The sequence below is a fragment of the Zea mays genome, chromosome 6, assembly GCF_902167145.1.
Source record: "Zea mays cultivar B73 chromosome 6, Zm-B73-REFERENCE-NAM-5.0, whole genome shotgun sequence".
Taxonomy (NCBI): domain Eukaryota; kingdom Viridiplantae; phylum Streptophyta; class Magnoliopsida; order Poales; family Poaceae; genus Zea; species Zea mays.
In genome coordinates, this window is record NC_050101.1 from 7,867,461 (window position 1) to 7,882,862 (window position 15,402).

The 15,402-nt window shown below is 47.6% G+C and overlaps 1 protein-coding gene across 1 annotated transcript; it reads left to right on the plus strand.

Annotated features, from left to right (window-relative positions):
• The first annotated feature begins 2,785 nt into the window (after positions 1-2,785).
• LOC100384671 (uncharacterized) lies at positions 2,786-5,718 on the plus strand. The gene has a single exon (NM_001357546.1). The coding sequence runs from the start codon at positions 2,887-2,889 to the stop codon at positions 5,479-5,481; it is 2,595 nt and encodes an 864-aa protein (NP_001344475.1). The 5' UTR covers positions 2,786-2,886; the 3' UTR covers positions 5,482-5,718.
• The last annotated feature ends 9,684 nt before the right edge of the window (positions 5,719-15,402 follow it).

The following is a 15,402-nucleotide window of genomic DNA, read 5'->3' on the forward strand; positions in this document are numbered from 1 at the left end:
TTCTTAGATTTGTACAGCACTAAGCCTACCTCTCCTTAGAAAACTTACTCACCTTACTTTGGTCTCCAAGTTCTCTACAGAAACTACGGCCTAAAAGTGCATGGATTGATCAACAAGGAGGTCCAAACTGAGCATCATACTGAACTTTCAGTTTCAGCTATTTGAACAAAAATTCAGTTAGTGCACACTGACAATCCATTTTTGGGCAAATTTTACTTTCCTTTTTGTTTGTGATCAAGCCCAACTCACTTAAAGGAGTCTGTTCACTATAATATGGTCTTCAACTAATCTACAGAAACCATAGTCCAAAACTTCCTAAATTAGCTACAATAGAGCTCCAAAACTGAACTAACAACACTGATTTCAGACTTAGGCTACTATTCAAAATCTGAAGATCCAGAAGTCTGACAGCCCTACTTTGAACACATTTTTTTCTCCTAGTTGCATATGGTTTTAGGGCTGCCACATTTCATAAACGTTATTCTCCTATAGTTACTCTACAGGTTTGTTATAGCAACTGTTTCCAAAATAGTCATGGATTATAAGTTACAGGGATCCAAAAACAGATAAACAAAACTGTTTTGGGCTGATTCCAATTGACCCAAATCTGAACTTTTGCAAATTACTTCAAATTCTCCCACATCACTTGGAGAGCTCCAATTATGAAAATTGTTCACTTTCCCAAGCTCCACGACTTTTATATACGGACTTTTAGCAAAACATAGCTAAATCTTAAAATCCACTTTTGCGCTAGTTTAGAGTTGAAATTGGACTTGATCTGCTTCAAGTGCTTCATCAATTTATTGCATCCTACTAAAAACAAGGTTAACCTTAAGCTCAAACCCAACTTTGGTGTATAGAGCTTATGTCCAAATTTCCATTAGTTTAAAAGTTGCTTGTTTGTACTAGATTTCAAACAAGGTCTCTGAACTTCTCTTGCTCTCTTCGAAACGACACAACCTCGCCCTTTTCTCCAAGTTCCAAATGCTTCTGAGGCCAAGTTGCTTAATCAAATTGGTGCTCCACATGTTGCTCCACAAGTTTGGTACAATGACCCTTAGCTAGAACCATATGGATTCTAAACCATCAAAGCCCAAAGTTGGCATTAAACACAAAGATTCAGACTTTGGTTTTTCACCAAGTTTGAAAATCCAAAATTAAACACTACATTTTTTACCACTGTTTCTACCAGTTCCAAATAGTTTCATGGGTATGAACCTTAACCAAACTTATACCCCAACATGTGGTCTTCCACTTTGGTACATAAACTGTAACCCATAGCTGTATGGATTAGCCACCAACAGGCTTCCAAAGTTGCTTCAGCATATAAAATCTTCAGTTTCAGATATTGCAGTCTGAAATTCAGATTCTGACATTCCCACTTTGGACCAGTTTCCACCTAGTTCCATATGAATTTAGGGTTACGTAGCTTAAACAAATTTACACATCTAGTGTAGCTCTACAGCTTTGCTACTGTGACCATCTTCAAATTGCCTATATATCAAAAGTTATGAAGATTCAAAGACAACTACTTGATATTGTTTCCAGCCATCCAACCTTAGGTCCAAAAAGTTAATTTTTGAGTTTTCTCCACTTCTTCCTATAAAACATGGAAATCTCTATACCTGAAAGTTGTTTGGGTTGGAGAACTCTATAAATTTGGTAATTTGACCTTTTGGCAAATTATTGCCAAATCACAAGTTCCACTTTTGGAGCTCTAAACTGAGATTTTCAAAACCAGGTCCTTCACTCTTCATTAATCACAACATCATACTTAGATTATTTTGGATCCTAGTGAATGCATTCTAAGTGTATCAAGCAAGTTAATGCAAATGCTGATGATGACATGTCAGAGTTTTAGTAATCGTAACACCAGGGGTGTTACAACCGCCGCCTCACGCCAGGTCGCGGACCGTCCGGCCCTGTGCCGCTGACCGTCCGCGCCTGACCAGAGAGCACCGCCGCCGGTTCTTTTGAAGTGATTGGCGCCTCCAAAAAGGCGTCAACACACAGATAGTTGCTCTACAGCGAGACGTCGCTCGAGACCATGCTGAGGCCGAGATTATGGAGTTGAATTAAGTTTAGTGTTTCCATTTTAGGATGGATGCTTTTGGCGAAGATAGGAGGAAAGCTAAAATGCTTAATTTTTTCCATTGCTTATGGAAAGACAGTTGTGGGGCTATCTAAGGATTGGAAGGTATGATAACCTTATTGCTGCCCAAGTACCAACCTAGATCTGCATTTTAAACTAGGATTCTTGGGTCAGCAATCTAATCAAAGTATGACGGAATTGATCATTTTCTTTTTAGAGTTGACTTTAGTGATTCTTTTTATCACCACTGTCCAAGCAAGACGACAGTAGTTGCGTTGGGTCCTATGGCAATTTTCATAACTTTGTCTGAGTCCTACTGCGGCTAAGGAACGAGGATGCTTTTGCTCCTTAATTTCTTTCCTTTCCTTCTTTTTTTTTTGACAATTTGTGAGATGCATGGCATATTATTTCTATTTAACATCATTCGAATAACATTGGTTTCAATGTTTGCACGTCAGGTGCATGATATGAAGTGATATTGGAAGGACGGGGCCTTCAGAATCTGCTGAGGCGGCCAAGGCTATGTCCAAACCTTTCTACGGAACCAACATTTTGAAAGAAAGAAAGAAAAGGTATAACGCTAGAAAAGTTCAACGGAACCGCGTTTCTTTCCCTCCAACGCGGCCCACCACCCCACCTACTAGAAAGAAACAAAAAGCCAAATCCAAGCAAAGCCCAAGGCAGCGGCGGCAGCAGCAGCACCCACCCACTCTCCCCTCCTCGATTCCCGATTCCTCCTCGCTCTCGCGTGCCATCGCCGTTCACCGCGCGCTCATGTCGTCTTCTCCCTCCGGATGCCAATGTCTTGCCATGACCATGCGGCCGGCCACCGCCGTCTTTTCCAGCTAAGAACCACCACCACCACCACGAGGCTTTTTCTTTCCCTCCTCGTCGCCGTCCTCCTGGTCGCCGACGTCTGCTCGGCGGCGCGGCAGTTCTCCACGGTCGCCATCTCGCACGCGCCCAACGCCACGCTCGTCTGCGCCCTCGTCACCGCCGCCGCCGATGACGACGCGGGGTCGCCGGGCTCCAAGCAGCTGCGCTGCACGTCGCTCCCCGACGGCGAGCAGTTCGTGTACCCCTCCGCCGACATCCCCTACAACGCGATCGCGGCCGGGACCGACTTCCTCTGCGGCCTCATGGCGCCGCTCGGCGGCCACGCCGCCATGCGCTGGTGGTCCTTCACCGAGGAGTTCGCCGCCAACCGATCCCGCCCCGTGGGGCGCCGCCTCTACTGGGGCCCGTCGCTGCGCTCGCTCAGCGCCGGCGGATCCCACGTCTGCGGCCTCTCCGACGACCACGACCCCACCTGCTGGGAGTGGCCGCACCTGGACCTGCCCAAAGGCCTCGACTTCTCCCGCATCGCGCTGGGCCACGACTTCCTCTGCGGCATCGACAAGCTCGACAACACCAGCATGAGCTGCTACGGCGCCATGGCGGCGCCGTCGCTCGCGCCCGACCCCGCGCCCTTGAGGACCGTCGCCGCCGGCCACCGCCACGCGTGCGCCGTCGACGCGGAGGGCGGCTTCGCCTGCTGGGGCGACGGCGACGGCGACGTCCCCGAGGTGCCGGCACACGAGCTGCCGGACGACATGTTGGCCATGGCGCTCGGCAACGGCACGACCTGCATCCTCTCCGGCAGCGGCAGGGTCCGGTGCTGGGGCGCCGTCCAGGTGCCGGACCAGTACAGGACCGCGGATTTCCTGGCCATCGAGGCCGACGGCGACGCGGTGTGCGGCATCCTCAACAGCAACTACTCCGTCGCGTGCTGGGGGAGGAGCGACCGCTTCGGCGCCGGCGGTAGCCTAGTCTACAACAGCACCATGCCCGGCGCGTGCGCGCGCAAGAAGAGCTGCCCCTGCGACATCATCTCGGGCTCCGGCGCGCTCTGCGGCACCGGCGGCGCCGAGGGCGGCGAGGAGCTCGCCGTCTGCCGGGCCTGCGCGACGCCGCTGAACGCGTCCAGGATCCTCATTGCCAACGGCAGGGCGGGACCGGCAGCCGGAGGCGACGCCGGGAAGAAGAAGGCCAAGACCCTGGCCGTCGCGGTCGGCGTCGGCGCCGCGGTACTCGCGGCGGCTGCGGTGGCGCTCTACCTCGTGGCTTACAGGAAGCCGGACAAGAAGAAGAAGACGCTGACGCTGCGTCTAGGGGAGCGGTCGTCGCGGCGCCCGTGCCGCGACGTGGAGGCCGCCATGGTCATGCCGGCGCCACAGGTCTCGCCGCTGCGGTCGGCGCGGCCGCTCGGGTGCGAGGAGTTCACGCTCCGGGACCTGTCGCGCGTCACCGACGGCTTCTCGAACGAGAAGAAGATCGGGTGCGGCAGCTTCGGGTCGGTGTACCGCGCCAGGCTCCCCGACGGGCGCGAGGTCGCCATCAAGCGGGCGGAGCGCAGCAGCAGCGGCGGACGCCGGAGACGCCGCTTCGACGCCGAGCGCGCGTTCCGCGCGGAGCTGCGGCTGCTGTCGCGCGTGAACCACCGCAACCTGGTGCAGCTGCTGGGCTTCTGCGAGGAGCGCGGCGAGCGGATCCTGGTGTTCGAGTTCATGCCCCACGGCGCGCTCCACGACCACCTTCACTGCAGCAGCAGCAGCGGCAACGGCGGGCGCTCGCCGCTGTTCACGTCGTGGGAGGCGCGGCTCCGGGTGGCGCTGGACGCGGCGCGCGGCGTGGAGTACCTGCATTGCTACGCCGTGCCGGGCATCATCCACCGGGACGTGAAGCCCTCCAACATCCTGCTCGACGGCGACTGGACGGCCAAGGTGTCGGACTTCGGGCTGTCGCTAGCCAGCGGCAGCTCGGCGGCGGCCGCCGCCGCGTCGTCGTCCGCCACGGCCGGCACGGTCGGGTACATCGACCCGGAGTACTACCGGCTGCAGGAGCTGACGGAGCGCAGCGACGTGTACAGCTTCGGCGTGGTGCTGCTGGAGCTGGTCACCGGCCGCAAGGCCATCCACCGGACGAGCCAGGACGGCAGCGGGTCCCCGCGGAACGTGATCGAGTTCGCCGTGCCGGCGGTCGAGACGGGCAGCATCGCCAGGATCCTCGACGAGCGCGTGCCTCCGCCGCGCGGGCACGAGGTGGAAGCGCTGGCGCGCGTCGCCAAGATCGCCACGGAGTGCGTCCGGCCACGGGGGCGCGCGCGGCCGATCATGTCCGAGGTGGTGGCGGAGCTGGAGTGGGCCGTCACGCTGTGCGAGGAGTCCGTCGTGGCCAGCGACGCCGCCGTGGGAACCGTCGGCGGGCAGCAGAACAGCTCGCGGCACGGCGGCTCCGACCTGCCGCGGTCCGAGTCCGACGGCCCGAGCCCGTTTCACACCCGTGAACTGGGTTTCGGCTTCGGGCCGAGCCGACCAGTCACCCATGGCAGGTCCCACTCGACAATGTGAAATCATTGTTTTTTGTCTCTTCTTTTCTCTTCGCCGTCTTCCACGGTTGGTTGGTATACTGTATACATTGTATAGGCTGAATTAGTCGATGTGCATAAAAAAAATCAAATTTTGAAAAGAAAGAAAAAAACAGAGGGAGAACAGTTCTTCGGATGGATCGTTTCTTATGTGAATAATTAAAAGTTTTGACTTGTATAGATGAGGAAAAAATTCTCAGTGTGTTTGACCAAATCTAACATATAGTAAGTATTATAGTATGCAGAGAAGAGATTTGAGGTGTGGGGAAGGTGTAAGTAGGTGATAGAAAAACAAGCTAACTTTGATTTGATTTGATTGATTCTCTGACAGGTGCAGTGTGCCTTGTAGTAGTAGTACTATGACAACACTCCTAACTTTGATGTAAAAGCTTCGCTAGATAAAAATCTGAAAACAGCTGGGAATGGGATTCCGTCCACACCGCGCGTCTTTCCTTCCAGAACAGAACAGAACAGGTCAGGTCAGAGGAAGGGGTCCTCCGTGATCGTGGTCTGGCCAGGGCTCCAAGTCAACGCCACATCAGACGCGGTTTCGCCAGCAGGAAGCCACTCGTTTGCCAAGCAAGGCACCGTAAGGTCTTGTTCGTTTGTACCGGATTGATAGGTTGGAACGATTTCTAATCGGATTGCTTCTCTAATTTATATAAACTTTGATTAGCTTGAACGATTCCATGTGCAATCCGACGGAAACGAACAAACTCTACATTGGATTGAAGGCAGAGTAATTGAATCCGTTGCACTTGCGCCAAATACGTAAATCTCTAACTAATCTGACGAGAAATACATTAACACGGAGGTTCTCCCCTTAATATCACACCCGGATTTAAGTGTAAAAACGGGCATGAATCTAATGTGTAATAGGATAAGTCTCATACATATGATAATAAATAAATCAAATGTTACATCTTTATTATATAATAGAGGTTCTATATAAAATATCTAAATAATTACATCATACGACGACAACGATTCTCTACAACCATAGTTGACTGTGAGACAACGACCTAGATCTCTTACGAACTCTTCGCGACATACTTCATACTCCTCATCTTGTTGTACTTGTTCTTGACCCGGGTGTGAGTACAGAAAGAGTGCGCTCACATACGTTCATCGTTCAACAAGTTGTGGGTAATAATGTGTATGAAGTCATTTACGGTGGGGCTCATGTGAAATGTAAGACTTATCCACAAATAATGGTTAAGGATGAACATTGCTTTGAATAAGTTGGTCAAAAAAATTAGCAGTTATTAAGTATAAGTAGATATTATTCCAATTAAATAAGAGATCACAGTTAATAATAAACTCCACAATGCAATGCAAATGACATATTAAGTTTAATTCCATAAATTACTCATGTGAGGATCCCAGCCGCCCATGACCGTGAGCACGACTGATATACCATTTTTACACTCTGCAGAGGTTGCACATTTTTACCCACAACCCATGATACACATCTGACATGGGGTCATGAATCCCACTACGAGGTTTTTACAAAGTTCCACTAGAGGAGATAACCCACTACGGATTTCGGCCCGTAGGCCATATAGGAATCCCTCGTCTAAAAAGCTAAAAAGACAATCCGACCCGAAGGGCTCGCCATTGTGTATAGCTCGGCTAAAGACTTGTGGGCTCGGATGATCGGGTGAGGGGCTTCAGTCCTCCTCATTGTCGTAGAGGTCACCTCGCCGAGGGTGGTAGCTTCGAGTGGCGTAGCGGCGGTCGTCATTGAGAGCACCTAGAGGGGGGTGAATAGGTGATCCTGTAAAAATCAACAACTAATAGCCACGAAACTCGGTTATAGAAATGTTAGTATGGCTAAGTAGCGAGCTCTTGTGAACACACAAGTAATCACAGAAAAGCAATCATAAGAGACACGTGAGTTTATCCCGTGGTTCGGCCAAGTAACACTTGCCTACTTCCACGTTGTGGCGTCCCAATGGACGAGGGTTGCACTCAACCCCTTTCAAGTGATCCAATGATCAACTTGAATACCACGGTGTTCTTCTTTCTTAGACTTTCTCCCGTTTGCGAGGAATCTCCACAACTTGGAGCCTCTCGCCCTTACAATTGATGATCACAAAGAAGCACGGAAGTAAGGGAGGGGAGAGCAACACACACAAGACTCAAAGCGAGAGCACAATCACGCACACAAGTCACAACTCGAGCTCAAAACACAACACAAGGAGTTCTCAACTCAAATGGAGCTCAAGTCACTATCTCAAAGAATCAAATGCGTGAGAATGGAGTCTTGGAGTCTTAGGATCTTTCTTGTAAGCTTGGGTAACTTCTCCATGCGCCTAGGGGTCCCTTTTATAGCCCCAAGGCAGCTAAGAGCCGTTGGAGACAATCTTGGAAGGCTAATCTTGCCTTCTATCGGGTGGCGCACCGGATAGTCCGGTGCGCCACCGGACAGTCACTGTAGTGCGCCACCGGACAATCACTATAGACGGTCCGGTGCGGATCTCCTTCCTTTTATAGCGCAGACGATCGTTGCACCGCGGCGTCGGTTGGCACACTGGACACTGTCTGGTGCACACCGGACAGTCTGGTGCCCCCTTCCGACCGTTGGTGCGGGCCACGTGTCGCCCGCCGATTTCACTGCCGACCGTTGCGCAGTCGACCGTTGGCTCACCGGATAGTCCGGTGCACCGCCGGACAGTCCGGTGAATTTTAGCCGTACGCCGTTGAACTTTTCCCGAGAGCGACGACTTCGCCGCGGATGACTCACCGGACAGTCCGGTGAATTATAGCCGTACGCCGCCGTCGAGTCCCGAGAGCGGCAGGTTCACCTTGGACTCGTCTGGCGCACCGGACAGTCCGGTGCACCCAGACCGGGCAGCAGTTGGCTGTGCACAGTCAACTCTTTTCCAATCTATTTTCTCCTGTTTCTAGCACTTATACACAATACATTAGTACCCAAATCAATGTACTAAGTCTAGAAATGTACCTTGTTACATGATTTGCACTTCTTCAATCTTTGGCACAAATTAACACTTAGAGAATATGTGTTGGACACTTAATCACCAAAACACTTTAGAAAATGGCCCAAGGGCACATTTCCCTTTCAGTCTCCCCCTTTTTGGTGATTTATGCCAACACATCTAAAAGCAACAAAAAGAAGTGCAATATCAATGCAGAAGATAACCAAATTGTTTTTGACTCTAATTTGACATATTTGGATCATACCTTGCCACCACTTGGTTTCTTTTTGCAAATCAAATTCATTTTCCAATCTCTAAGTCAAACTCACTTGTTTGGGCATTAAGAGAGATAATCCACGAGTGAAAATGATCAAGATCCAAAAACTCCCCCTTTTTCTCATAATCAAAAATTCTCCCCACAAGAGACCAAATTTTGACAAATCAAATTCTAACTCTACTATTTTCAAAATTCTCAAGTGGTAGCTGATCCATTTGCTTTAGCCTTAATTTCTCCCCCTTTGGCATTAAGCACCAAAACGGGATTATTATTGGCCCTTTAACCCCATTGCCTCACCAAAAATGTCAATTAAGAGCAAAAGGCAATACGAGTATAAGAATGAACTTGGAGGTGAGTACACTAATACCGGAGTGCAGTGGAAGTCTTTGCATGGTCCAAGTTCACCTTTCCCTTTCAATTCACCTTTGAGACTACATTAAGTAAACTCAAACACAAAGGTTAGTCTTCAAAGGGTCAAGTTGTAGCACTTCTCCCCCTAAATATGTGCATCACTCACACATGGACTTGTGAGGTCCGGGGATCCCTTGAACAACTTGAGCCCAATAAATAAACAACGAATCTCATAAATGCATAAAGTAACATGATCAAAGGCATAAAACACATGTATGCTATAGATCAATCCAAGTTACGCGAATCTAAGACATTTAGCTCACTACGCAGCCTACAAAAGGTTTTCTCATCTAAAGGCTTGGTAAAGATATCGGCTAGCTAGTTCTCGGTGCTAATATAGAACACTTCGATATCTCCCTTTTGCTGGTGGTCTCTCAAAAAGTGATGCCGGATGTCTATGTGCTTCGTGCGGCTGTGTTCAACAGGATTATTCGCCATGCGGATTGCACTCTCATTGTCACATAGGAGTGGGACTTTGCTTAGATTGTAGCCAAAGTCCCGGAGGGTTTGCCTCATCCAAAGTAGTTGCGCACAACACTGTCCTGCGTCAACATACTCGGCCTCATCGGTGGATAGGGCAACAGAGGTTTGTTTCTTAGAACTCCAAGACACTAGGGACCTTCCTAGGAATTGGCACGTCCCTGATGTACTCTTCCTATCAACCTTGCATCCAGCATAATCGGAGTCTGAGTATCCAATCAAGTTAAAGGTAGACCCCTTTGGATACCAGATCCCAAAGCAAGGCGTAGCAACTAAATATCTAAGAATCCGCTTAACGTCCACAAGGTGACATTCCCTTGGGTCGGATTGAAATCTAGCACACATGCATACGCTAAGCATAATATCCGGTCTACTAGCACATAAATAAAGCAATGACCCTATCATAGACCGGTATGCCTTTTTATCAACGGACTTACCTCCTTTGTTGAGGTCGACATGTCCATCGGTTCCCATCGGTGTCTTCGCGGGCTTGGCGTCCTTCATCCCAAACCTCTTGAGAAGATCTTGAGTGTACTTTGTTTGGGAGAGGAAGGTGCCGTCCTTGAGTTGTCTCACTTGGAACCCAAGAAAGTATGTCAACTCGCCCATCATCGACATCTCAAATTTCTGTGTCATCACCCTTCTAAACTCCTCACAAAACTTTTGATTAGTAGAACCAAATATTATGTCATCAACATAAATTTGGCACACAAAAAGGTCACCGTCACAAGTCTTAGTGAAAAGAGTGGGATCGGCTTTCCCAACCTTGAAAGCATTAGCAATTAAGAAATATCTAAGGCATTCATACCATGCTCTTGGGGCTTGCTTAAGTCCATAGAGCGCCTTAGAGAGCTTAAAAACGTGGTCGGGATACCTGTCATCCTCAAAGCCAGGGGGTTGTTCCACATACACCTCCTCCTTGATTGGCCCATTAAGGAAAGCGCTCTTTACGTCCATTTGGAACAACCTTTTGCCACAAGTCGAGCCTTGTTTCTTCACCACCCTGTGCTCGTCTTGCTTGTTGCGGAACACCCACTTGGTTCCCACAACGTTTTGCTTTGGACGTGGCACCAGGCTCCAGACTTCATTGCGCTTGAAGTTGTTAAGCTCTTCCTGCATGGCTAACACCCAGTCCGAATCTTGCAAGGCCTCTTCTACCCTAAAAGGCTCAATAGAAGAGACAAACGAGTAGTGCTCACAAAAATTAGCTAATCTTGAGCGAGTAGTTACTCCCTTGCTTATGTCACCCAGAATCTGGTCAACGGGGTGATGCCTTTGAGTCGTCGCTTGGACTTGAGTTGGAGGGGCTCGTGGTGCTTCTTCCTCCATAGCTGGTTCTTCTTGTGCTCCCTCTTGATCACACGCCTCTTCTTGAGGAACATGTTCATCATCTTGAGTTGGGGGATGCACCATTGTTGAGGAAGAAGGCTGATCTTGCTCTTGTTGTTCCTATGGTTGCACATCTCCAATCGCCATGGTATGTATTGCGGCCGTTGGAACATCATCTTCATCTACATCATCAAGATCAACTTGCTCTCTTGGAGAGCCATTAGTCTCATCAAATACAACATCGCTAGAGACTTCAACCAAACCCGATGATTTGTTGAAGACTCTATACGCCCTTGTATTTGAGTCATACCCTAGTAAAAACCCTTCTACAGCTTTGGGAGCAAATTTAGAATTTCTACCTTTCTTCACTAGAATGTAACATTTGCTCCCAAATACACGAAAGTATGAGACGTTGGGTTTGTTACCGGTGAGAAGTTCATACGAGGTCTTCTTGAGGAGGCGATGAAGGTAGAGCCGGTTTATGGCATGGCAAGCCGTGTTCACAGCTTCCGACCAAAACCGCTCAGGCGTCTTGAACTCTCCAAGCATCATCCTCGCCATGTCGATAAGCGTCCTGTTCTTCCTCTCTACCACATCATTTTGTTGTGTTGTGTAGGGAGCGGAGAACTCGTGCTTGATGCCTTCCTCCTCAAGGTACTCCTCCACTTGTAGATTGTTGAACTCGGACCCGTTGTCGCTTCTTATCTTTTTCACCTTGAGCTCAAACTCGTTTTGAGCCCTCCTCAGAAAGCGCTTTAGGGTCCCTTGGGTTTATTATTTATCCTGCAAAAAGAATACCCAAGTGAAGCGGGAAAAATCATCAACAATTACAAAACCATACTTACTTCCCCTGATGCTAAGGTAGATGACGGGTCCGAAGAGATCCATATGGAGAAGCTCCAGTGGTCTTGATGTGGTCTTCACATTCTTGTTGTGATGAGTGCTTCCCACCTGTTTCCCTGCTTGACAAGCTACACAAGGTCTATCTTTTTTTCGAAGCAGACATTGGTTAGTCCTAACACATGTTCTCCCTTTTGAAGTTTATGAAGGTTCTTCATCCCAACATGTGCTAGACGGCGATGCCACAGCCAACCCATGCTATTATTAGCTATTAAGCATGCATCTAGATCGGCCTCCTCTTTCGAAAAATCAACTAAGTAGAGTTTGCCATCTAATACGCCCTTAAACCCTAGTGAACCATCACTCCTTCTAAAGACAGAAACATCAACATTGGTAAACAAGCAATTGTAGCCCATGTGGCACAATTGACTTACAGACAGGAGATTATATCCTAATGACTCTACTAAGAATACATTGGATATGGAATGCTCGCTTGTGATGGCTATCTTTCCCAAGCCTTTAACCTTGCCTTGGTTCCCATCTCCAAAAATAATCGTGTCCTGGGAATCTTTGTTCTTGACGTAGGAGGTGAACATCTTCTTCTCCCCCGTCATGTGGTTTGTGCATCCGCTATCGTAATCCAACTTGAGCCCCCGGATGCATAAACCTGCAAGGCAATTTACACTTGGGTTTTAGGTATCCAACTCTTGTTGGGTCCTACAAGGTTAGTCACAATAGCCTTTGGAACCCAAATACAAGTCTTATCTCCCTTGCATTTGGATCCCAATTTTCTAGCAACCACTTTTTCATTTTTACATGAAAGTACAAACGTAGTGTTGCAAGTATGAAAGACAGTGGTAGGTTTATTACACATTTTCTTAGGAGCATGAGACACAATTTTTCTCCTAGGCCTACCATTAAAATTAGAATTTGAAGCAAACATAGCACGTGAGTCATCAACATAACTCCTATTAAAATGATTATTTCTAGAAAATTTCCTATCATAAATGAAAGCATGATTCTTTTGATTGCTACTAGCCATAGGGGCCTTCCCTATCTCCTTGTTGGGAATGGGAGCCCTTTGGCTTGTTAAGTTCTTGGCTTCCTTTCGAAAGCCAAGTCCAGCCTTAATCGAGGGGTGTCTACCAATTGTGTAGGCATCCCTAGCAAACTTTAATTTATCAAAATCAGCCTTTCAAGTCTTAAGTTGAGCATTAAGACTTACCACCTCATTATTTAATTTTGTAATAGACGCAAGATGTTCATCACAAGCATTAATATCAAAATCCTTGCATCTATTGCAAATGACTACATGTTCTACACAAGATTTGGTAGTATTAGCTTTCTCTAGTTTAGCATTTAAATCATCATTTAAACCCTTTAAACTAGAGATTGATTCATGGCACATAGACAATTCAGAGGATAACATTTCATTTCTTTTAGTTTCTAAAACAAGAGACTTTTGTACACTAACAAATTTGTCATGTTCTTCATATAAAATGTCCTCTTGCTTCTCTAAAAGTCTATCCTTTTCATTTAAAGCATCAATTAACTCATTAACTTTATCTACTTTTGCTCTATCTAAACCCTTAAATAAATCGGTATAGTCTACTTCATCATCACTAGAATCATCATCGCTTGAAGTAGTATACTTAGGGGTTTCTTGAATGCTTACCTTTTTCTCCTTTGCCATGAGGCAAGTATGGCGTTCGTTGGGGAAGAGAGAGGACTTGTTGAAGGCTGAGGCAGCAAGTCCTTCGTCGTCAGAGTCGGAGGAAGAGCAGTCTGAATCCCATTCTTTGCCAAGATGTGCCTCGCCCTTTGCCTTCTTGTAGGTCTTCTTCTTCTCCCTCTTCCCGCTCTTTTCTTGTACCTGGTCACTATCATTATCGGGACAATTTGCAATAAAGTGACCAGTCTTACCACATTTGAAGCAGGAGCGCTTTCCCCTTGTTTTGTTCTTGTTGGGGTACTCCTTGCGTCCTTTAAGAGCGGTCTTGAAGCGCTTGATGATAAGTGCCATTTCACTCTCGTTGAGCCCGACAGCCTCTACTTGTGCTACCTTGCTTGGTAGCGCCTCCTTGCTGCTTGTTGCCTTGAGCGCAACGGGTTGCGGCTCGTAGATGGGCATGGGTCCGTTTAATGCATCATCAACATACCTTGCCTCCTTGACCATCATGCGTCCGCTCACAAATTTTCCGAGTATCTCCTCGGGTGTCATCTTTGTGTACCTGGGATTTTCACGGATGAGGTTCACAAGATGAGGGTCAATAACAGTGAAAGACCTGAGCATTAGTCGGACGATGTTGTAGTCCGTCCATCTCGTGCTCCCATAGCTCCTAATCTTGTTGACCAGGGTCTTGAGCCTGTTGTACATCTGTGTTGGCTCTTCTCCCCTGATCATAGCAAACCTTCCCAGCTCGCCTTCCACCAACTCCATTTTGGTGATCATGGTGGCGTCGTTTCCCTCATGTGTTATTTTGAGGGTGTCCCAGATTTGCTTGGCGTTGTCCAAGCCGCTCACCTTGTTGTACTCATCCCTGCACAAAGATGCTAGCAAAACAGTGGTAGCTTGTGCATTTTTATGAATTTGCTCGTTAATAAACACATGGTTATCCGTACTATCAAATTGCATTCCATTTTCAACTATCTCCCAAATACTAGGATGGAGAGAGAATAGATGACTACGCATTTTGTGACTCCAAAAAGAGTAGTCCTCTCCATCAAAGTGTGGAGGTTTACCAAGAGGAATTGAAAGCAAATGAGCATTGGAATTGAAAGGAATACGAGAATAATCAAATGAAAAATTTGGGTTAACCGGTTTCTTTTTCTCGTCGTCGTCGTCTCCTGGTGAAGAGGAAGATTCGTCGCTGTCGTAGTAGATGATCTTCTTGATGTGTCTCTTCTTCTTCTTGTCCTTCTTGTGACTCGAGCTAGAGTCAGTGGGCTTGTCATCTCTTGGCTCGTTGAAGATGGATTCCTTCTCCTTATCGTTGACCACCATCCCCTTTCCCTTAGGATCCATCTCTTCGAGCGATTACTCCCTTACGTGAAGAGAACGGCTCTGTTGGGGGCCTTCGGCTTCCGAAGGTCCTCAAAAACAAGATTTAACAGTGTTTCTGGAGTATAATGTGTGAACAGGTATCTTTGGACTCGAATCGATATCACAGTAGGAGAAGCCCAAATAATACGAAGGTTGATACAGCGCCGAAGATGTGAGCAGGAAAGCTTCGGCGTGGTAGCAGAAAAGGAAACCGACTTAAAGATGAAAAGGCTATTCAGACCTCGGTGAATTACTATAGAATTACTACCAAATGTAAAGGGCATGGATGTAATTTTATACGGGCTGTGTCCCGTGCCTATAAATAGGTGAACAATACCCCCATACTGTTCACGTGGATTTGACATTTGCTTTTGCGTCACGCTTGTACTTTCGCCTTCTTTCAAGCCGAAGGTACATTTGTAATTTGATATTATTTCTACTTTTCTATAATAATAATACAGAAATGAGTTGATAATAATACATAATGGTTTATGCTATCTTTTGCGTCTCATATGATTCCTTCTTCATTATTATATGTTGAATTTATGAAGGTATGTCCTTCATAACCTTCGTTCGAAAATCATT

Excerpts from the sequence above, each read along its gene's own strand:
- LOC100384671 (NM_001357546.1), top strand. The coding sequence starts at position 2,887 with ATGCCAATGTCTTGCCATGACCATGCGGCCGGCCACCGCCGTCTTTTC.